Consider the following 25,827-nt stretch of genomic DNA (forward strand, 5'->3'; position numbering starts at 1 on the left):
GAACAGAAAAATGGGAAATCTTTATGCTTTTTTAGAAAAATATTATTATAAAAATTGTTCCAGCACAATATCAAGCCTTACTGAATTGAGATAACACTATAATTTGAGAAATTCAGCCTTAAAAATTCAGTAAAAATATATTTGTTTTCTATTTGAACATTAGTTTGCCATTTAATAATTCCTAATTTCAAAATTTCATTTCTTAAGTCTTAAGTCAATTTTTTAAAAGACTATTTTTACAGATTGAATAATAACATTAGAGTTATTACAAGTATTTATCCATCTTCTAAATAAGAAAAGGAAAGACAGCTGCTAATTTTCTGGCAAATTATTTGGTTTATAATTATGACTGACTACTCTGTTTCAAAACCAAACACATTAGCCTTTGTTGTATCCAGACAGGGATGCTTGGCCTTACACCAAACTTCTACTTTATCTGTCTTCCTTGCATTTTATTCTTGTGTTGACAATCTGAACACAAATATAATGAGCAGTGGTTACTTCCCAACTCATATTGCTTGTATGCGAAAGTGCACATTGTATCAGAAGCATTCTCTCATTAATCATTTTGACAAAAAATGCCAAACATGAGCAACAGTACTAATACATAAATTTTGAGTCCAATATAAGTGGTTGACAGGAATTTCTACTCTTGTCTTGTACGAATTTCTTTATTAGGACACATAAATTAAGCAGAAGACTGACAAAGACTGCATACTTAAAGAGTGAAAATGGCTAATTAAGCCATTGTAGTTGAGATTTTCATTTTCAAAAGTAAGGAAAAAACATGTTGAATAGGATATAATTTATTCCTTCTATTACAGCTTTTCTCTTTTCCCCCAACAAACAAACATAAACATTATTTTTCTGTCATGAAAGCTATATAGGATTTTTTTTTTACATTTATGCTGCTGTGAAAGATTCTTTTTGCTGATAATTTACTAATTCTTTTTTATTAACCATTCCTGAAATTTATTACTGAAATTTAACCTATCTTCTTGACTTTGCACGCATTCATTGTTACTCTTATTGTTAAAAATTCATCAACCTCAACACAAAAAGAACTTTTATTCATCCATAGATCTGACTCAGCTTCTAAACTATCTCTTCTATAGGTACATATATAAATGTTGCTAATGCATAAGCTAAATTCATAATTTTCCTTATACTGAGGTAAACATAGGAGTGGTTTGAACCTAAAAATGTTGATACAGGTTCAACGAATCTGTACATGTTGGACCTGTATCAACAACAAACAAAATCAAAATGTTGATTTTTAACAACAAATAAGAGGAAACACATAACCAATCCATAGTTACTATGCAATCAACATCTGAAAGACATTTATGTTCTACTAACATACAATTTAGTATGAAAAAATATTTTAAATGCACACTGATGCAGATGTTTTAATGTATAAACCTTTCCATATAGTACATACTCATTAATAAATTTCAGCAATATATACCCTTAAATAAAAATAATGCAGACACTTTCGCAACTATCCTACTTTTTAGAGACCTTATTGTTTTAACACTTCTCAACAGGACTGAAATCCAAATACTTTAGGAAGCATTCAGCTCAATCAACGTTCTTTAGCCATTTAAAGCTAAATTTCTAGTCAAATCTACATTTATAGGCTACCTCTACAGTGAGTGGAGAGTGTTTCTTCTGAATTATCTTAGCTATCATTTAAAAACCAGAATAACTGTTCTAAGGATATTCTGAAGATATGGTTCTTACATAAGATGTCCAGGTTGACTGTACTCCTATAAATGGACCTAGTTTTATGAAATAAATCTGGTCTAAGTGATCTAACTACAATTTTATAATACAGGTATCACTTGGAAGCTTGCATTGACCAAAAAAAAAAAAAATTACCTGACATCTGAACAGGTAAATGCTGATTTAAATTTATACCCAGTTTTCCTAACTTATTAATCCAAATAGGAAGAGTAATCATTGTGTCCTCAATTTGAATTGCTTTCAAGTATAGACTATGAAGTCCACTTATAATACTAAATATATTAAAAAAAGTTTACTAAAAATTGACTAAGGAGATATGGAAAATATGAGAGTACATTAAAAAGAGGTGTATTACCATGCTTTTCCATGCTCCAAATCTGCAAGTCTATGGACAATGACTACACATACAAGCAAATGAAAGCAGCTGACCACGTACCCACACACCTTGGCAGAGGTGCACTCCATACTCGTCGTCCACCACCAAGACAAATAACCTCTGAAGCTCCTTCTAAACGATATCCAGACGAACAGGAGAATGTCAGAATATCTCCAACACCAAAATTAAATCCTATTCTACTACCAAATTGTGGGATTCCAGGATCTTCACAAGGTTCAAGATTATACTCTGCCAACAAAAGCAAGTCAGCTTTTATGAGAACACGTTCTCTACCAGTCATATATGTAATCTTGCAGTCTAGTAATTTCTGTATATTTCCACCTGAATATCAATACAGGCATCAGATTTTAAAACAAAATTATTGTGTGAAAGTTAAATTGATAATTAGATTATGTTGAAAGTAAGGCAAATCAATACATTCACAATGTTTTAAAGATGCATGACACCACATGATTTATCATTCTTGTAAGAGGCATAAATAACTCCATTAAATAATACAAAATTTTAAAATGGCACAACAAAAACTAAATAGCTGACACTTCAGCTCATCTGGAATTTCAGTAACTGAAATTAGACTAATTCTGTTTTCTCCCCTCACTTGATAATGTGTCTTACAGTTTACTGCCATCTTATTTATCATGTAGCACAAATGTGTCCTTTGCAGACGCACAGAGGTTCACTTGCTTTGAAATTATTGTGCTTAGGAAAAAATTATATAACATAATTTTTCAGTATATATATTCATTAAAAAATTTCAATTCTTTTTTTCTTTATATAGCATACAGAAAAAAAAAAACAAAACAGCAACGTTTTCAGGAGCCAGATATTACAGGTATTTCCTTACCAGAGAAAGAAATATTAAATCCTTCATACGATATTGAAAAATCTGAAATAAACCGCAACTGAGCTCTAAAATTTCCATAGAGACCAGCATTGATTGGTGAAGGAAGCTCTGAGCCAGTCAGACGTGCCAATGGCTGTGTGAAACTGCCATTCTCTGTTATTAGTAAGTAGTCATGATGATCCTCCAAATGAAATGTGTAGAAGGTGAATTGCACACCTGTTAGAAAAAGTAGAATTATATTTACATGTCACCCTATTAACATCCATGTAACTAAGCCAAGGTTAAAATTCATGCATCACATTATGAATCATCATTTGGAAAATTAAAATAATCCAATTTTTCTAAAAATTAGTATCTGTCATGATTTTGGAATTAAAATATCTTTGCAGTAGGTTTTGCTTTGACACCATATTTAACTTTTGCCTTTAGCTGCAAAATATGGACATCTGATTTATAGAATTTAAAGATGGATGCTTCCACTTTTGTGTAAAATCCAATGACATACTATGTATATTAAAACTACAAACAGTTAACGGCAGAATAAAAAAGGTAAGCCTTATTTCTTACAATCACCAGTATCCTTGAGTAGCACTAGTGAAAGAAAATATTATAAAATATATGATATTAAACACTAATGACACATAAGGGGAGATCTCTTAATAAGATGTGACATACGTAAACAATGCAATTTTTTAAAATAATAATCATTTATAAATTGCACATCTAGAAAGGAAGATATCTCCTGGAATACAGTAGCAGTAAAAAGACTTAAAGATCAAAACAGCCAATTAAATCACTTCTGCACTTTTAACTAAGGGCTAGAGCATGATCTTTTGGTAGCATGCACAGAAAAGCCAAGAAAAATAAAGAGAAGAATCCATTAGCTAGCTTAAGTGATTATGGATACCTCTAATGTAATACTATTTTCAGTTTTATCATGTAAGTTATAAACGAATAATTCAGTCTCTTCAAATATATCTGATGATGTACTTAGGATGATCCATTCATGTGATTGCAAATTAATATAGCAGATGAATAATAATGACCTTTGGGTACTCTCATGGCCAATAGATTTTTAATAGTAAACATAATTTAATTGAAAAGCAAAGAAATAGTTCCTCTTCCTGCAGACCCACCACTGCACCACTCGCCCTACTCCTGCCACCACCAGCCCCAAATTTCCCAAACAGGGCAATAAAATCCAAGCTAGATATACTCTGCTTGACTAAGCTATCTAAATAAAGAAATATAGTGCCCCATGAGATGTTGTAGGTTACCTTTTCTTTTCTAGATCTCAAGTGCAGCTTTAGAAGCTCTCAGTACAATTGTCTGTTATTGTTTTTTGTTTGTTTGTTTTTTATAATATTTCTGAGGTTGCCTGAATAGCATTAAACATTCATGTTAATGCAACTCAATCACCCCTAAGAAATACAGCTTGTATGAGTATCTGGAATGCAAGGACACTTGGTTTATGAACCTGGTAAAGGACTTTTCAGTACAGGAAGCAAAGACAGGAAACAAGAGAAGTAATGAATGGTATGCACACACACATAAGCTTTAATGAGCAGGATTAAGTGGAGTTACTAACAAAGACCAGAATTCTTATGTTCCTGTCTGATGGTAAATTAAATGTATTACTGTAATCTTAAAGCAGTTGCATATTAGTAATTGACGATAATGGGGGAAAAAGTTTTATCTTGGGTCTCATGAAAATTAGAAATTTACCCTGAAGTACTTGAGGGAATTTGTGAGATCAAGTAAAACTGAAGATGAGATTTTTTTAACATGGTGGTTGGAGACCATAAAACTTTTGGTGAGATGTTTTGGGCCAGAGGAATGATAAGGGAAGGGATCATACCAGGTAAGAGTGAAAAACGTGTTGGAAAAGAGAGAGAGTTAAGGCTCTCTAATCCCTGCACCTAACCAGTGCAACCTCTCCTCTATTATTTTAAAACTCTACTCCTGACTAGTGTGCAAATGTCTCTTCTGTCCAGAGAGTGAGCACACGGGTGACCATTAGTGAACATTAGTATGAACTGTCTGGGGAGCAGGATGAGATCAGGGGACAACTGGAAAAAGGGCCATTGGTCACAGCCCAGGCAGAACCTAGTAGGAGTAGAGACTGGAGTCCAGCTCCTGGGTCAGAATATGGTAGGTTGGGGGAGCACATGCATGTGTGAGTGTCACTTCTAACAGACTCCATTTCCCCCCAGCCTGGATGGAGATATAGGATTTGGTTGCCTGTGGTGTTCATGTCTGTTTCAGTGCTGCTGGTGGTTCTGTGTGGGCCAATAAGACATTTGCCTCTATCCTTGTTAATCTGTGTGAACAGCCGTACATAGTGGCATCTTTGGAATACATGCTTAGTCTTGCTATCAGCTGGACATACAGATGGGAGCAATCAGAGAAAAACATCGGATCTTGGAGATCTCTATCTTTTACTTCCCTTTAAAGAGACTGGAGAACCATTCAGTTTTTTCAGGTAGATACCTCCTTCTTTTCTTAAAACTCCACACACATCACATACTCCCTCTGAATCTAGAAAAATACATTCTTAGTAGCACTGATATAGAAATTAGTGGATGAGATTTTATTTTATGCTTATGGTAAAAATAAATAATTCAAAAAAATATTCTGACTTTTAAAAATTCTTAATTTGCTAATTACGTGAACAAAGCCATTCATTTATTTTGATCATCCTATATTTATTCTCCCAGCTTGTGTGAAAATAAATTGTCAAAAATCACACACAGAATTCTGGAATTGAGATTGGGTTGCATATCTTTTGAACTAATGTATATAAATTTAGCTTTGGAATTAATAAATTCTTAAATGTCTGTGTTTTTTTAAACTTAGTTAATAATGGATGTAGTGTTGATTTCACATGAAAAGAGCTCTTAAAAAAACCCATGTGATATATATACAAAATAAAACTGAATTTCAGCTCATATTTTTTGCATTGACTGCACTCCAAATTAATTTTGTCCCTTTTTATGCATGCATGTATACCAAAATAACAAAATCAGAAATGCCGAAGAAAATTTTATGGTAGTAACCCAAAATAATGAAATTCCTGTGAATCATAGTTGAGCTTCACTGAGTATTGTTCAAACATCACACTCACGGTTTAACTCAAGGGAATGTTTCCATCAATTTTCCCGATTGCCATGACATTTCTTAGCAAAACCCCAAGGTATATTACAGCAGTAGCTGTACAATTTGGTTTTCTTCAGAAAATATTCTAATCACATTAATAAGTGCTGTGTGACAGATTGTGTCTTCTCCAGGGAAGAATTTTAAAAGACATGTTCAGGTAGATTCCTTCTCATTCTGCCTCACATGTGCCTTTCTTTATAAGGGGAATATTTAAAATTTGAAATGAAGATAGGAAGACATCCCACTGTAAAATGTTCCTTTTCTGTGTTACAACCCAGACTGTTGGGGGATGGGTTAATTAACTGATCTCATAATAGATCTTTTAAAACATACTCCACAAATTTCATTTCTCCCTATATTTAAATTGTATTCTAGTCACAGACAAAGTGCAATAATTACTATCAATAGGGTCTTCCTTTTCTCTTCATAATAGTAATTAATAGAAATATTAACTATATTTAAGATAAATGTTCAATTCTCTAGTTAATATTTTTTTAATGAAAGAAAATTATATCAAGTTGTAATTGACACTCAAGAATCATAATGCTGGTCCACAAGAACACAAATGAAAAATTAATTTTAAATAGTTTAGATACACTTGAAGAGTAAAATTAAAACCACGTATATTTATATTGCAATATTGCTATTTAAAACAGTATATACAAACACAAAAACTGTTTTTCCTAGCAATTCGACATATACAGACATAAAATATACATCATAACAAAATCTATGCATTTAATTACCTATTATTATTTAATAGCAGTATGAAGTTGTAACATAAAGATGTGTGTATTAGAAAGTACCTCACAGCATTCTGGAGCTAGAAGTTATACACTTTTTATTGGCAGTCTGACATGAAACTATAAAACTTTGTAGAAAAAAGACCCAAATAGTCTTAAGTTAAAACCATCTCACTAGTTGGTAGCCAGTAGAAGATACTCCTTGGGTTTCTGAAGTTGAAATTATACTAGCCATGAAATAGAGCAGAAAATGAGATATACCAGAACAAAGTTTATTTCTCCCTCTCACTAAAATAACCCATTTATATGTATGGGATTAATTTTTCTAAATGGTAACTATGTAAACCTTAGTCACTCAGTCTCTCCATAGACACTTCATCTGGGGACTATATTAACCCCCTGGACATTATATGATGGTTGAAGATGAATAGGTACCTTCGGAGGATAGTTCACTCCATCTGTTTTAGATACCTTTTCAGGATGCAATGACTCATATCCTAAAGATATATGCATTTTTCCATTAAATACAGAAGTGTCCTAATTGACGAAGTTCACTGCGACACAGAACTTAACTGTTAGAAATTTAAATTAAGTAAGCCTGTGACTTATTATCATAAAAGGACAGCTATCTTCCTCATGCAGTACAACAGGAAGAGCTTAAAGAATTAATAGCCTTTTGCCAACAAGTACAAAGTATGAGGATTTCACACACTATTTCCTACCCAGAGCAAATACCCACTCTACAGTTTTTTTCCAGCAGCTCTTTGAGCAGCCAGTCAAATTGTGACATTGCATTCATGCTTAATGTTTTTTCTAAATAACATTTCCATACAACAAGATAAAAATTACAGAATCATAGGTCATTTAGTTTGGATAAGACCTCTAAGATCATTGAGTCCAGCCACTAATCCAACACTACCAAGTCCACCACTAAACCATGTCCTTAAATGCCACATGAACATGTTTTTAAATAGCTCCAGGGATGACACTTCCCTGGGCAGCCTGTTTCAATGACTGATAACTCCTTCCATGAAGAAATTTTCTCCTAATGTCCAATCTTTGGACATGCTCCAGCACCTTGATGTCTTTCTTGTACTGAAGTGCCCAGAACTGGACACAGGACCACTAGTGCTGAGTACAGAGATACAATCACTGCCCTGGTCCTGCTGGCCACACAATTTCTAATCCAGGCCAGAATGCCTGTGGCCTTCTTAGCCACCTGGGCTCACTGCTAGATCATGTTCAGCAGCTGTCAACCAGCACCCTCAGGTCTTTCTCCACTGAGCAGCTTTCCAGCCACTTTGCCCCAAGACTGTAACATTGCACGATATTGACTCAAACAAGAATGTGAGTCTATAAATATGTGTGTATGTATATATCAGTGTATATGTGCTTATAAATATCCATATTTGTACTATTATTTCTTCCCCTGTATATTTTATTTCTGCAAATTTATTTTCTCAGAAGTCTCATTATATATGATGGATTTTCTCAACAGCTTCACTTAAAATATTATAACATCAAGAATTTCAGCTTTTATTTATCCAAACTTTTAAGTACTTCCCTAGCGGAAGTTTTAAGAAAAAGATAAATCACAAAAAAGATGCTTCATTTTCTAAAAAGTAAAAGAAAATTTAAAAAATCCCAAAACGTCACAAAACTTCTCAAGTTCTTTTCTTCATAATCCTATTTTTAATTTAAGAGAAATGAAAGTGTTAATAAAATGTCTTTCAAGAATCCTGAAAAATGTAGCTTAATCTGACTTCATTTTACTGTAGAATCCACATAATTTTCTGTCATTTATTACTCCATGAAGCTAAACCATTATCCATCTCTGCTACTTGCCTTCAATTCTCAGATTATAAAGCTTGTGCTGTTATCCAATGACTTCTCAGACAGAGTGCAAGAAAAATTACTACAGGTCTAACAGTTTCTTTACACTTTCTAAATTAGTCTTTTTTGCTTATCCAGAAGAACAAAGGATACACAGTCCCTTACATTCCCATAACTCTAAAAGCCATGTATCATACCTAGAGGTAACAAAGGCAAATGTAGCATGTGATGTAGCATCAGTAGGTTCAGGAGGCTTTTTCACTGTGGATATTTAGAATCAAATTACACTGACACAAAGGCATCACTTGGTAATAAGAGAGACTCTGGAAGAGTTGGAGCAATAATTTTGAGAGACACTCTTTACAACTTTAATGCTTTAAGGAGTTTTAAATGGGAAAACCAGTCAGAGTGATTTAACGTCTAGATGAGAAACTATCACATTGCTTGTACAAAATAGAGTAAGGGGATCACAGATCAGCACAATTCCCTGTATCTGAAGTGTTATTTTTATGTTATCAGTAACTCTTTCTTAGAGGAATACATCATCAGCATACTTTGTCACATTTTTCATGCCCTAACAGAGAACATTGATGAAATTCAGAATTGAACTTGCCTTCCTTTTTCTCCCTTTAATTTCTTTTTCTGTATTCTTTCCAGTGTCACAATATAATTGTCTTTTTTGTGTTCTTACCAGCTTACTCTTTTTGTATTCAATTTCTGTTATGACATCTCTGTCTCCTTCCCTTAACATTGTGTTATGCCTCTCTAGCTCTTTCTACCCATAGTACGAGTCACTCTCATATTTAATATAAAATACCAACAAAAACCTAAAAGTATGATCCAGCTCATCTAGTACCAAAACCTTTATTTGAAAGCTAGGACACAATATTTCTAGGGAACTTTGCTACCTGGAAATACCAGCTTCCATTTGTGTCCTAAGCATTATTTAACCTCTCAGAGAAGAGTTAAAATCAGCTTTACATCTTTTTCCTGAAATCTAACTTCAAGAAATAACCACCTCTTCCTTAAAAGCCTTTTGTCCTTCAGCTTCTGTGATCAGCCATTATATAATTGTTTCTCACTGACTTTTCATTCTGTGGGAAGTATAAGGGCCTAGTCCACTTCTGGGATTCTAGGAATTACTACAAGAAAATTAACAAACCTAAAAATCAGCAATGCAAATCCAAGTGCTTTGGTACTAACCTAGGTCTCCTTCTAAAGAAGAGAATACTGGGCTTATACATTAAAAAAAAAAAAAAAAAAAAAAAAAAAAAAAAAAAAAAAAAAAAAGAGGAAAAAGAGAGAGGATGAGAGGATTTATTTACCTTTTCCATGGGTAACATCCACAGTCCATGTGCAATTCAGTGAATTTGGATATAAATCAGGATAACCTGGGGATAAAATTGTTCCACTAGGTCCTCTAACATCTCCACCACATAAAGCTAGAAACAAAGAAAATAATAACAGTAACAATAATAATAATATAAATAATAGAAAACATACAGATAAGAGAAAATGTGAAAAAATAAACCTAAAAATTTCTGCCTTTAAAATTACTTAAAGGTAGTTATTCAAATGATGTAGCAATTTCAGATATGACTACAGGCCGTTTTCATACAAAAAAGAAATGCAATACATTATTAATTAATTTGTGTTTAATATGCATAAGAAAATCAAAATCAAGCTTCATTAGCTGTTTTTTTACGTTTCTGGAGCCTCTGTGAAAACTGTTAAGTTCAGCAGAGAGATGAAGGCAGATGATAGAGAGCCAAACAATATCACTTAAACAGAGCCAAGGCTGGAGAATCAAAATGGTGGATCTTGGCTATTGAAGAATTATTTACTTAAAATATTTGTGCAAGGAAGGTTGACATGGTTTTGTGAATAATATTATTATTATTAGTTATGTGTTTATATCTATGATAGTGCTAATGACAGATTCCAGTATAAGAATAAGCATTTCTATAGTTTCATTAGCAACTTTATAAAAGTAATTGGTAATTAAGAAATACAAAAATTAAATTACAGCTTGAATTAATGCAAAATACAAAAATTTAGTCATTACAACACTGGCAAAAATGTACAGCTCAATGATTTTCTGTTCCAGGGTTTTTGAAATACAACATTTGTCAAGTAATTTTTAGCAAGGAAGAGTCTTGTGTTTTAGAATTATCATATATCAATAACAGTTATTAAAATTCAGTACCAAGTTATTACATCAGAGTTCTCTGAATATAGATTATCTCAGAAGAGCATACATTATAAAACAAATGAGTAGTTCTATTTTATTTTTCCTCAAGGTTAAAAGCATCTATTCCTTTTATTTTCCTTAGCCTCATTATATGCATTACCAAAATTATTTCGCAGAAATATTTTAGAACAAAAAACAGTGAACTATTTTCACCAGTTACAGGTCAAATAATCTAGACCATTCCAGTAGTTGATTGCAGCTCTCCATAAGAGCAGCCCTTCCAAAGTAATAAACACAAATTCTTCTCTTATTTTTAGGAGATGTTAAAGGTCTTCAAAGGCACTTTTGGAGAGATGTAAATAGCAGCTATTTGTCTGTAACTCCAGTTGATACAAATATCAAACCCTCTTCTTGTTCTATAAGCGGTCACTCAACTATTTCTTGCTCATGTCTGTGCTTCCCACCCCGCTGCCACAGCAATGAGGGTGAGAGAAGGTCAGAGGAGCAATGCCTATAAAAGATTGGAGGAGCAATGCCTATAAAAGGTTGGAGGAGCAATGCCTATTTCTAAGAGATGCTGTCCCACCTGCCTTACCTGGTTTAACCGGCTCCTACCCCTCCTGTAATATCAGTAGCAATTCCTCATGCAGCACTCAACAGCATGACTTGTAAAGGGGGGAGAGGTTTGGCCTTTCAGTACATGCTAGTAATTTGCTGCATTATGCTTTTTCTTCTGCTATATCTTGATATTTATGCTGTTTGTGGCATTTTCTGCTACATTTTGATGGACTAAATGGTTGAAGTTATACTCATGCCTTTGTTGTTAATGTTATATATTTGAGAATGAATATATGGACATGTCACAATTTTCTGCTTGTAAATGTAAATTCATAACTGATTTGAGGACACAACAGACAGGGAATCAGAATGTACCTTCAATCTCACCCTGTACTTAAGCAGACATTTGTGTCAATGAAATACATGCATTTTCCAGACATTTCAGTAGCACTGTGGAATGTTTTCATAAAGATCAATTACTTTTCATAATGCAGTTATGGACCTGCATATCATCATGTGTTCAGGGCACTAAAAGAAGTATACATTTAATAAGACTTTTTTTATAAATCAGAAATGGAATTTCATCCTCTATAGTAGGATGAAGACTGCCCTGTCTTGCCTAGCTAAAATTTGTTTGGTCATTCTAGCTATATTTCTGTTTTGAACATGCTTACTTGTCTGGATAGCCTCATGATTGCTTTGTATGTGCTATTTCTCCTGCCAACTTTCTAGCCTTTGTTGGCCTAATTGTAAGATGGAAATTTGCAAATCCAGTACCACAGCCTGAAATAAGACATTCTAGGACTACATTTGCCCAATCTCTCCACTGTTGCCACAGGCAAATAACCTCCTTCCATATTAATTTCCCTCCTCACTTCTCTAATGAAGAGACAGTGAAGGCAAATACTGGCACCTTATCATCTGATCTTGCTATATTTACACATTAGCAAAATACAGCCAAGGCTGTGACAGCATATTATTGGAGCTCCTGATGGTAACTATCTACTTCATCCATTTAATAAAAAATACAGTCAGTTTTTATAATCATAGGCTATAGACCAAATAATATATTTTACAGGGGGTGTTTGGAAAACATTTCAGGAATGCAAATAGTGACAAAACATCTATGGCATGTCATCAGGCCTTGAGTGTAACTCTATGAAGGCTAGCAGATGGCAGAAAAAGGCATCAAGGGAGCAGCTTTTTAGAAAATAAAGCCAAGCTGACAAATCTGAAATAGTGGATGTGCAACTGGCCCTGATAAGATGGCTAACAGCCCAAGCATGAAATATCACTACTAGTATCTGACTGTTTTTCAGAGTGCAAAGGAAAACAGGAGCACATAAAAATAAGAACAGCAAAGGATAAACACACGTATTTCCAAGTTCTACCTTTCTTTCACTTTATCTGATTATACCAAGATGGAAGCTAGGAAAGAGTAAAAGTAGAAAGAATACTTAAGGAAATAACTGAAGCACTACTTTTTATTTCTAATGTGAAAAATGGAACATTATATTAACACACTAATTAATTTTTTTATGCAGTCAGAGAAGTTGAATCAAGACATGCCTGCATTACTGTTTTCCAAATAGTGAGAATCAAAATAAAAAGAAAATTTTAAAAACACAAAACAACAACAACAATAAGAATAAAAGAACAAAAAGTAAAAAGAACAAAATATAAAAGTGACTGTATGAAATACAGATAGGTATCTGGAAGTATACACTGTGGTGATCAGAAATGATGTAACAATTTAAGAAGCAAGTTTTGGATAACTATGAATGAGGATTCCAATTCAATAGTGGAGCATGGTTCAGATGTTCCACTGAAATAAATTCTTACAATATTGGGTTGATTACTTACACTCTGTTTTGTTGCAACTGCATTCATTTTGCTCAGTAACATGATCAATCGCAAAAAAAAAAAAAAAGTGACAACAAGCAAGCCTAGATTAGAAAATGTTCCAATATATGTTTTGAAAATAATTTTTGGCCCAAATAATTTCAGAGTCTTTAGTCAGACTACTCATGTCTCAGTGGGAGATATGCAGGCCATGCTTCATCCCAAAAATACATTAAAAACTGTAATAAAAACACTTGACTTTTGTCATTCATAGCAAAGTTCCATTTCAGACCGTATTTCATGCTACTAAAAAACTGTTATAGGAAATCAATCTTACAATACTAGGAATAGCCTTATAATTTTCAGCCTAAATTTATTCATAGTCTATTTTTACTCATTTGATCTTCTGCTAAACTGTCATTATGTTGTATTCCCTCTTGGGGTCTCACTTGGGAAGGCTAGCAAGCCGCGTAAGAATCTATAATTTTGGATCAGTAATGAGACAGGGTTTTTTTTATAATCTACTTCAATAAGATATGTTTTCTATCTCTACGACCCTGCATTAACAATTGTAAACACTTAGCTGTCTTGTCACAGCAGCTATGCCACAGAAACATATTTCTAAGACACTTCACATTAGATAATGACATGGCTTTTTTGTATTTGTTTGTTTGTTTGTGTTTTCCATTTTATTCTCACATGCCCTCTGTTCTGGTTTAAGCATGTTTATATTTTACTGTAGGAGTCAGTTTGTATTTTCTCTTCCTGCACAGGATCACCCTCTATGGCTAGCTCAACAGTTATTTACAGAAAACTCTCTTAATTTTTGCTTTTTATAACCATCAGGAAAATTCAGCAGCCACTAATTATCTTTGCTGTCACCTGAGATCTACAAATACAATTTGCTATCTATTTAAAACTAGTTTGTTTTGATGTGATACAAGTCAGTCTCAGAGTTATGAAGAGAATAGTGATATGAAATGTCTAGTAATCTGGATATGAGAGGAAAGGGGTCTCTGTAGAAAATGAAATATTCTAGTTTATGATTGAAATATTATAGTTTATGATTTAAACATTTTCATGAAGGACTTTTAAAACCATATTACAAAAGCTGCAGAGAAGATCACCACACCCTGAACGGGGCTCTGAGACACCCTACACTGTTCATTGATGAAGACAAGTTGAAGTAACAACTCAGGGTTGGCTGGGGACATTCACAAAGCACAAGCCTGGTACCTTCAGGGTGGAGACCACAGCCCCAGGGCCATCAGCTGCCGGGCTCTCACAGACCCTCACAGCAAAGGGTGGGGGAGAGGCTTTGGGTGTGTGTTAGAAAGGACTCTGGTCAGAGGTAGTGACCACCCACCCTCCGCTGTGCAGAGGAGCTCAGCTGAGGGGCCCTTCACCAATTCACCCGGGGAAAAACTCATCCACAGCAGAGGGGGTGACACAGCCCATCAAAGGGCCCCCAAAGGGGTCCCCAGATCCTGCAGCAGAGTGCCAGAGGTGATGCAACAGACCCTCAGTGTTGCAAGGGACAGTGTCAAACTGGCCCCCTGCAAGGGAGGCACAGGGCATTCCCACCTGCCCAAAGAGTAGATTAGCCCACAGAATTCTGCACTCTTCAGCTTGGTGTGCAGCGGTGTGTGGTGGCCCCTTCCTTCCTTCCTTCCTTCCTTCCTTCCTTCCTTCCTTCCTTCCTTCCTTCCTTCCTTCCTTCCTTCCTTCCTTCCTTCCTTCCTTCCTTCCTTCCTTCCTTCCTTCCTTCCTTCCTTCCTTCCTTCCTTCCTTCCTTCCTTCCTTCCTTCCTTCCTTCCTTCCTTCCTTCCTTCCTTCCTTCCTTCCTTCCTTCCTTCCTTCCTTCCTTCCTTCCTTCCTTCCTTCCTTCCTTCCTTCCTTCCTTCCTTCCTTCCTTCCTTCCTTCCTTCCTTCCTTCCTTCCTTCCTTCCTTCCTTCCTTCCTTCCTTCCTTCCTTCCTTCCTTCCTTCCTTCCTTCCTTCCTTCCTTCCTTCCTTCCTTCCTTCCTTCCTTCCTTCCTTCCTTCCTTCCTTCCTTCCTTCCTTCCTTCCTTCCTTCCTTCCTTCCTTCCTTCCTTCCTTCCTTCCTTCCTTCCTTCCTTCCTTCCTTCCTTCCTTCCTTCCTTCCTTCCTTCCTTCCTTCCTTCCTTCCTTCCTTCCTTCCTTCCTTCCTTCCTTCCTTCCTTCCTTCCTTCCTTCCTTCCTTCCTTCCTTCCTTCCTTCCTTCCGCGACTTCCGCAACTTCCGCAACTTCCGCAACTTCCGCAACTTCCGCAACTTCCGCAACTTCCTTCTTTCCTTCCTTCCTGCCTGCCTTCCTGCTTTCCTTCCTGCCTTCCTGCCTTCCTTCCTGCCTTCCTTCTGAACTGCCTTCCTTCCTTCCTTCTGAACTGTCTTCCTTCCTCTCCCTTTCCCTTTGCCTCTTTTGCTATTAAATAAAACACATCAATTTTTTGGCACCAGCCTCTAACCTCATTTGATTTTAATCTAATTTTTGGTTATATTTTGAACCTTCAAAGTTCTTTCCTGTTTATACACAGAGACTTCACTTTCTTTGGTTGTCTGGGTTTAAATTGGATCATAACAGTCCCCATATCCCAAAAGAACAGAAAATATGATGAAAATGTGTTAGATATTTAGTAAATCAAGAGAAAATAATACATATAGATTGATAGATACAGATATATATAAATGCATTTTTTGACATATTTCAACATAGAGTGTTCACTAGAAATTCACTTAAAAAAAAAAAAACAAACAAAGTGTTTTACTTTTTTAGCCTGATTGACGATGGTGATATCTGTGAAATTAGCATTTTTCACATTTTCAAATGGTATCACCTATTATTTTCTTATGTAATGATTTTTCAAGATACTAGCCATAGATCACCACCTGCAACACTAATATAAAATGATGTATCTCAATTTTCTCAGGAAAGATAAAATACTCTTAAGAAGAGGAAAAGCTTTCAGAAAAAAAATCCAACTTTTTTTCAGAAGTTCAATTTGTTGTAAGTACACATAATTGAAAACTATTTGGTTTTCAGAAGTAATGGGAAGAGAAAACACACAATTATAATTGATTAGTAATAACAATTAGCTTTAGATTTGAAGCATCATCAAAGAAGACTATTAACATATACTAGTTTAGAAAGGACTGCAGAGAAAAAAAGAAAAATCTATTTATATGGAAATATGTTTGTCTATATATAAGTCTAAATATGTGTGCGCAAACACACAGAGGCCTCATTACATTCATTTGTTTAATTGACTCTAACTTCCAACTAAAAATGTAATTCTGAGATGATTTTCATTTATTGTGCAATTGGAAAATAAAAGTGGCATAACAAATAGACTTTAAAATTATTGAAACAGTGAATTAGAGTTTGAATCTTATATACTGTGCTTCACAGACCAAGTAACTTCAGCATTTTTCTTTCCTAATTATGGAAAATGTAATGTATCTTAAAATGGGATGTCATTCAGTAGGGGTAAATAAATAAGTATATGGACATCAAATTAACATACACAGCTTCAAGAAATAAACCTTGGACTTGAGTTACATTACACAAGAGATTAATTTAATATAAACTAGTCTAGCCTAGATTACTCACAATATAAACTTGCATTTTTACCTTCTCATTTAAATCTACATAGACCAGACATGCTCTCTATTTCCAATTCTGGCCTCTACTTCACTGAATATTTGAAGCAGTTTTTTTAACAGCTGTATTTTAATGGAATTGTCATTTTTATTTCAGAGATGTCAACAGAAAGGACATAACACCTCTGCATTATTCCCTGAATACGTTCCTCATGTACAGTATAAGTCATATTTGTGAATTCATTTGGACATCTAGGAGTTTCCAATATAAACATTAATGGCTTTTTATCTTGCTTGAATTATTTTCATTCTATTTATTAATTTTCTTAATTAAATTAAGATCAGGGGAATGACAATATTTATTTTTAATTCAAATAATGAATAAGAATTATCTATTAGCATTCAGTTTAATGTTATGATGAAGGGAATAAAGAGCACTTTACACTCTTAAGTAGATATCTAACTTTTACATTCATTTTCCTGTAATTTTTGATGGGATTACTACAGTAATTAATATAATGGGTAGAATAGGGTTCCTCACATATGTTCAAAGCTTAAAAGCAAAATTCTTTTTTAGTATTCATATAGAAAGGACATTTTAATATATAATTTGGTCTTTTTAGTTAAGCACTGGGTGGTGATTACAGTTAAGAAATTCAAGGCTTTCCAGATACACAGGTAAAGAGTGAATCATATGTAGTTAGTAGATGGGAATGATACAGATACAGTACAAGCAGTGTTTTCTCAGCAAAGCTCATAGCCATCCATTTTAGCTCTTTTTTCGTGATGTTTATCTGTGCAACATCAATCACATCACGAAAAATTTAGTTTGCACTCTTTCAGAGACTAGAATTTCAGTCAACACCATGCTCTACTTTGAAGAGGAACTTGCTTTAAGAAGTCTAAAATTTTTTCCTTTTATAGTCACTTCTCCAAACCACACCCACTCATGAGTTGCCATGACCTAATCTGCACAATTACCATGGTCTGTCTCCACATCACTACACGATGTAATTATAAAAAAAGAGATGCACTAATCAAAAAGAACAACAAAAAAAGAACTTGGCTCTTCAGAAACCATCAGAGTAACATTCTGAATGCACAGTAATAGTGACTGATGTGTTTATTAGTGGTATGATTAATACAAACCCGTACTTGTAATTTATGCAAAGAACAGTCCATTTAGCAAATGCCTATTTTTGCCTGGGGTGCAAGGACTCTGGATTGTTTTAAAAAGCATTCCACCAGAGAAGAAATTCAGCAATGAAATTAAAATTACATCAACCATAAACTGATTACATTTAGTAGAATAAATGTGCTCAATCCTACCTTTACAACATATTTATTGAATGGAAAATCACCATTTAGCAATGTGCTCTGGAGAAAAAATATCTCATTTACCTAATGAATTGCATACTAGTTCAGCATCTTTAGGAAGAAATTTATCACAAGATGTAAGTTTATTTCACAACAGAGCACAGTATTCATAGGCAGTATGCTTATTTGTTTGTTTTACATGGTTAGCAACTAGTGCCTATCACCATTAGAAAACATATCCTAGTTTTGTGGCCTATTCAACAAAATATTGTCCCCTTGACTGCAAATTGTGGGAGTCCTTCTTCATTGCAAGAACCTGACTGAGATGTAGAATCTTTTAGAAAATGGGTGTGGAGAACTACAGAGGGCCGTTTTCAGCAAAGTGATTATTCACATCCCTTTCTACTACCACAGATTTTGAGTATTATCATATACTGACACCTTCCTGAATATAAAATCTGAAAGCATTTCCGAACTGAACAATCTGAAGGCCAAAGAAGTCCCTACCATTTTCTAAAGAAAGTAATGCAGTGGGAATGAATAGTCTTCCATATGGCAAATCACACATGATTCAATGAGCTTCTTCATCAGTCTTCATTCAGATCTTTCTTTCAAAATTAGTGTCCTGAGACACTAAGAATCATATTAGAAAAAATACAGTATCATGTACATTCTCTAGCTCATAAAAGCTCAGGAGACTTTCTTTGGTTAAATACTAACTTAGAATTAGATGGTTATATTATTCCTGAAAGCATTTTTAATATCAAAAACATGCACCATGCTGCAAGGATGGAAACTGTTTTAAGAAGTACGTATCTCAAACAATGTAACTGAATGAACATTACAATCTACTTTCTTAATAGTGCATATAATTGATATTACTCCAACTGGGAAAGCATTAAAATGAACAATTCAGATTACAAGAGATGACTGAAAATATTAGATAATTTTTCAGACTTAATGATATGGTGGAGACCACTTTTGGTCTGAATAATGTAGTCCTAATAAATTTCCACAATGATTGAAGGGTGTGAAGTTCTGTTAACAAGCTAAAAACAGAGTGATCATCATGAAAAAATGAAGTTTTGAGTCAGGTGCAAATAAACTTAATTTCATGGTTTTTATGTCAGCAATCTGTGTCCATAGATGGATACCCAAACACAAATATCTTCAAGTTGTAATAAGTGTTTTATAACTAGATATACACAAAGTTTGCAATCAGTTAGTTCACTGTTACATAAATTCAGATAGACACACTTTCAGTAATCTGCAGGATTAAATAACTCTATATTCTGTTTCATATGTCTCATCACAAAGATATATGGCACTTATTTCCTGTAACTATTCTTTTTCTTTCCTAAAAATATAAGTTTTACAGGCTCTGGCATTTAACTCATTTTGACTAATAATAGTTTGACAAAACTTGTATATCTTAAAGTACTCTGTATTAAATCTCTTCATCCTTACCATCACAAGTTGGGAGTGGGTGACTCCACCAGTGATTTTTTTCACATAGTAAAGGCTCCTCATGACTGAGCCTATAACCTGGATCACAACTAAATGAGACGGTGGAACCTATAGAAAAGTCATGTCCATAACGACGTCCATGCACTGGTATGCCAGGATCCAAGCAAGAGTAAGTATTAACAGTTACACCTAGATTAAAAAAAAAAAAAAAAAAAAAAGAAAGTAAAAGAATTAAACAAAGGACCTATTGATTTTTTTTAAATTAATTTAAGTAATTGGTTGTGATGGTTGTGAGGTGAAGGCTTCATAATCTCACATTTACAGTGAATTATCTTTCCACTATTCTTCTCTGTGTTACCATTAAAAGACAATACGGACCACAGTTTGAATCCTGCCATTGTTGCAGAGAAAAATATCCCATAATTTACAGGACATTTAGTTTGATCATGTCTTAGTGACATAAATTATTTTGTACCTGATGCTGATATTAAAAAGCTTTGATGATCACTTAAAGTTCTGATTTTCAGCCTTTATTTTTTCCTGATCAAAAATTGCTAGCATAGCTGAAATTGTTTACATTTCTTCTGATATTTATATATTTTAAATATTTAAATATTTAAAATATTTGCATAGATCAATTATTTACATAATTCATACTCATGCCTAGTGTTATTTGATATATGAGACATTGAGAAGATAAAGAATAGCAGAAAAGAATAAAGAGAAGTTGACTTGATAAAGGGATTTCAATGTGTGTTAAAAAATTAAACCTTTTAGATCATTTCCCAATGAGATGTTCATTTATAAACTCATATAAAGAAGTTCACTATAAATTAATAATGAAAAACCCCCAACCCTCTGCAGATAATACTAAAGTTAGTAAATTACTGGAAGTATTCAGTGCAAGATTTTAATGGGTGTTATTCCTTTTACTCCTACACAGAAGTCATAAAAAATCCTTCATTACAAGAAAATAATTTGTGGAAATATATAATTAGCATTAAAGTTATGAATATATAAAAGATCTTAGTTTTCAACACACTATTTGTAGGGAGAAGAAATGATGAATAGGAGACCACTGATCGTTATTATTTGTGTTCCCAAAAAGGAAAACAGAATTGGATTTTACTGGATAATGCAAGATGAGAAACCAGTAAGAATTAAATAAAAATAAAATGAATACTAGACTTCTGTGTATAAACAGGAGCTATTAAACAGAAAATACTGAAAATTGTTTAGGTACAAGTGATAAGAATATATATTTTCCATGCTCTCTGATAGTATAAATTTAGCTTTTTTTCTCCACTAGTGTAGAGAACTGTGGGGTGTGGATCAGTTTCACAAAAAATAGGATTTTATAATGAAATTCAAGTATTTATTTATAAAGGATTTATTTATTTATTCAGGTTTCCTTTCCAACTTTATTTAATTGAAACTGTTTATTATTTGTAATAAGTGCATATTTCTTTTTTTTTCTCTTCACATTCCCATAGTATAACTTCTACTATTTATTATTCAGTCTTTCTATGAATTTTGTGTCCTGGTTGGCAGTCTTAATCTAGTTCTCCTGATGTGTTAGGAGAGCCTTCCTTCAAACTTCAGAATGGATGAAAACCTAACAAAATCATCACTTTTCATAATGTAGAAGATTATACAAAACAGACGTTTGTGGGTGAATGCTAGGACAGGTAATAATTTTGGTATAATAAGAGACTTTTTTTTTCAATAAACAGCTTGAATTTAACATTTGTTGGAGTTCAAATCAATCCAAATTTTATCTGGCAATATCTCCCCTATGCATATTATTTTTAGTATCCTTATAATGGATGGAAATAATGAAAATTGCAAAAAATAATGTCAAAAATTAAGAACATCTGGTAATTCCAACAAGTAGAAGTACAATCAACATGCCAATGACCTTTACTAAGCAAATAAGATAATGATTATAGCAAAAATATTACTTATCATATGAGTAGGAATTATTACAACAGAAGTTATATTTAGAAAGACATCATGTAAATTGAATTATAGTATTTCAACATAGAATTTTAATAATTCATGAAGTATGAAATCTTACAGATACTTTCTGCAACATAGTTTATATGACTATAATAAAGACAAAAGAGTATTTCTATGTCAGAAAAAAAATCATATAGCAGGTTTTTAGAATCCTAAAGATCCCAAATCAACCAATTCCATTTCTTGATTTTCAGGTCATTATGTAAACTGCACTTTCCCGTATCTTCAGTTAGGGCTGCAGAACCAGAACACTAATTCAGTTTTATTCCTAGATTTTCATGATCTTCCTGATCTCATGCCATTTTACACTCACAAAAATGCATTGTATAAAATATAATATTAAGACATAAAAGCAGCCTCCAGATGAAAGGCATTTGCTTCTCATTCTCATATTTTGATTTTAAAAGCAGAGCAGTACATCAATGACATTAAATATATATAAAATTAGTAGTCATCTCTTTTGCAGTTTAACATTTCTGAATCTTTCTCAGATTGGGAAATAACAGGAATTTAGCCAAGATGAAATCTGTATTTGAATAGGGTAAGCATTGAGGGGGAGGGGAGATCAAATAATACAACACAGAAGTACTTACTTTCATAGTGAATTTTGAATCCATTGTTAGAACGACTGTTATCAGTTGTAAAGAGAAGATACATGAAATTGCTACTGCTAAAGAGAAACTGTGGGACCTGTGTACCATTGTAAGAACCCAGAAGTGGAGATAATAGGTTTGGTCCATCATGAATTTCCAAAACATCATAATTGAGTTCCGTCTGAAATCTGGAATTGTGAAAACACACGGAGGCACAAATTTAAAAGACAGTTAAAACAAATTCAATAAACCCATATTTTTTAAACTATGCAACTTTCCTGAAAATATTTTTTCTCCACATATCTATTTTTCAATACCATTGCAATAATATTAATTATCCTATATAATTTATACAATAATAAAATTTCAATTTAATTGCTTAGAAAGATGAGACTTATATGGAGGGCATGTTGATGCAATTGGCAAAAATATCAAGGTACTTTGTATCATCAATGGCTCATACTCTTGAGTTCCTACCTTAAAATCATCTATAAGCAGGGATAGAATTATTTGACTCTGACTCCAGTGGCTTTCTGCCAGCTGAGACTCAGTCCAAAGTAGTGACAGAAGTTATGTGAAGAAAAACCCACAACTAAAAATCCTTTTTAGAAAGTGCGAGAAAACAAAATGCCTGTTTAAATACAATATGTGTGCTCTCCCTAGCAAGGAAAAGCTGAGTGTGATAGTGCTGCTAAGTATCTCTTTGTCTGTCTTGTTTTAGATGGTATCAGCAATCCCAAACACCTGTTTGGTATTTTGACAGTGGTTTATCTCTTTCTTACTATGACAGACTTTAGATCAATCATAATGCTCTATAATGGACTCTGATGGATTACTGAAAAACCTTTCCAGAATTAAAAAGCAACAATTAACAGCAGGATTTTACAATGATCCTCAGATAGTCTTAATTCTCGCTTTGATTTACTTAGACGCCTAATTCAGCTTTGTGAAATCCATTCAAAGAACTGTGTTAGTAAAGCCAATGTACTGAGGAACTCGATATTTCAGTATTTATGTCCCATGACTCTGAGCCAAAAGATCTAAAGGAGTCTGGCAAAAGACAAGACAAATTAAACCTACAAAACATTTTCTTTTTATTGATATTCTGCTCCCACTTAATAATGTATAACAGAGCACAGAACTAAAGTAAGAGGGAGTTACAGAAATGAAGTGGTAGAAAAATTGGGAAGGAGGAAAACTGAAAATTTGGGTTTTTTTCAGCTCCCCCAGTAACTCGCAATCACATCCTGCTGAAAAGCTGCCAGGCAATAACTTGCACTTTCCAATAGTTTTTTTTTTTTTTTTACTTTTTTTTTTTTTTTTACTTTTTTTTTACTTTTTTTTTTTTTCCAGCAATCCATACAACACAGGAGAAATTTTGGAAACAGATTATTTAGTCTTGCTCAGCTTTCTTAGCACCTACATCAAAAGCATACATGAGAAAGAAGGTGGAAAAAGACATGGGTCTTATAAATGTAATGCAACTACCAGGCCACTCAAGTCAAGTTGAGATTATATTGAATCTCCAAAGACATAAAGGAAATCCTCTCAAAACTACTTAGACTATATGTACCACCATAAATATGAAAAAGATGAAGATTAAAAAAAATTAATAATCAGTCATGAAAGAAAATGTTAGAACTATTTTCAAGTGAGATGAACTGAAACAAATTTGAAGAGGGCATTATGTTCAATGCTTTTGCTTGGTCATTTAGCTCAAAAAACAGTCAATTTAAATTTAATCTATAAATCTCATGCTTATATCAATTTTTCCTTCAATATCTTTTCCCTTGATGCTTGCTCAACATATCTGCAATATTTACATACTTTTTTCCCTCTTGTGTAACAAAACAATAGGGGCTTTTAGAAAACTGAATAAGAAATACCCTGCACTCATGTAAGACCCTTCCAATGTTCTTTCCTACTTATTTGATCACTATTGCTAAATTGACCTGGATGTCTTAATTGCCATGTGACATCTAATCTTATGGTGGACTCACTAGCAGACAGGAGTGAAAAAAGTTTTAACACAGGAGGTCCCGCATATACTTTTATTAGGAGGCCTTATTTGAATAGATAAAAGTGCCTGAATATTTATAACACACATCTTTGTTTCTAAGAGACACCCTTATCAACTCATTGCAGTGTCAGGATTTCTTGCTGCATAGTAAATGCTCAATAGACAAACGTGACTAGTACTCCAATCAGCAATTTGCTGTCAGCATCTTTCACATTTAAATACTCATAATTAGGCTTCATGGTAAACACTTCATTGCAATCAAGAATGGCATTGCCATTTCTCACTTCTATCATTTCAATTGAGCCTAAAAAGATACTGATTTATAACAAAATATCAACAGATCATCTATCTTAGCTGTGCTTTAGAACAGGAATAAACATTTTAAAAAATAGATGCACAATCATATAACAATACATGAAAAAGTTATTTTTTGCATGCCAAAAGCACAAAAGTTAATAGTTATTTTTATTTGATTTGTCTGTAGATCTCCTTCTATTCTCATGTCTCTGTCTCCTTGGCACAGGAATTCTTTAGCATACAGTCATGGAATGCAGCTCCTCGCTCCTATCCAATGTTATAAGAGAGAAGATATAGGAAGGTAGGAAGATTAAAAGGAAACTACCCTGCAAGTGGGAAACTTAGATATTCCAAAAATTATTTAAAAGTTATAGACATGTACTATAAATATTTATCCCTGACCAAGAAATTAAAAATCTTTCAGACAATCACACGTATTGTGGAAGTTTTGGTATTTGCACCAATAAAGGCTAGAAAGAGTATGTGTGTTTCTCAGGACAAAGTTAAAAGGCAAAGAAATGGGCAAAATATTAGGGTTTTTTTGTTTATATAGGAAAGTCATTTGGCTGTAGTTTTAAAACTGTGTATTTCAACAAAATGATCCTTTTCTCTTAAGAAAGTGCAGCTGAAAATTTGCAAGCAGAAGCAGCAGAACAAGGGTAGCCAAGACTAGAATGAGTCTTTAAAAAGCTAATGCATAAATTACTCAGAAGGCAAACTTAAACTATGTGAAAAATAATGTCTAAGTATGTGGTAAGCACATAAGTAAATAGCATAACAGTAGCTTACAAAATGTTTCCTTTCATTACACTATAAAGTTTTATTCCAGCATTTAATTTATAGAATAACTTTTTCTTTGCATCGAGACATGTACCTATATATATCTAAGTGCATCTGTGTGAACATACATAGATGTATTTTTAAGTGTAGTTCTGCACAGAGATACAAAAGAGTACACGTGTATCTGCAAGTATGGCCTCTCTGGATTGCTGCATCTGAGCAATATGCACACTAGACCAATTTCTGACAAGTGACAAGAGTGTCAAAAATGAGCAGCAGTGGGAAAAAAAAGGTGTCATAAAGAGGATACAGGCTTTCTCTGTGATCCAAAGAGACCATATCTTGTTCTTTTTGATCTTTCTTACAAGAGTAAAGGAGGTTGTGCAATTTTATGACAAGGCATT

General features: G+C 33.6%; 1 protein-coding gene across 3 annotated transcripts in view; it reads right to left on the reverse strand.

Annotated features, from left to right (window-relative positions):
- CSMD3 (CUB and Sushi multiple domains 3) overlaps positions 1-25,827 on the reverse strand; it is a 587,056-nt gene that overhangs the window by 218,558 nt on the left and 342,671 nt on the right. For all 3 annotated transcript variants that reach the window (XM_053944919.1, XM_053944910.1, XM_053944900.1), the window contains 5 exons: positions 22,327-22,514; positions 19,715-19,903; positions 10,045-10,161; positions 2,988-3,203; positions 2,183-2,371 (listed from right to left, as the gene is read on the reverse strand). In XM_053944919.1, coding sequence (XP_053800894.1) covers positions 2,183-2,371; positions 2,988-3,203; positions 10,045-10,161; positions 19,715-19,903; positions 22,327-22,514 — 899 coding nt within the window. The remainder of the gene's footprint in view (positions 1-2,182; positions 2,372-2,987; positions 3,204-10,044; positions 10,162-19,714; positions 19,904-22,326; positions 22,515-25,827) is intronic.

This window comes from Vidua chalybeata, chromosome 1 (genome assembly GCF_026979565.1).
Source record: "Vidua chalybeata isolate OUT-0048 chromosome 1, bVidCha1 merged haplotype, whole genome shotgun sequence".
Classification (NCBI taxonomy): Eukaryota; Metazoa; Chordata; class Aves; order Passeriformes; family Viduidae; genus Vidua; species Vidua chalybeata.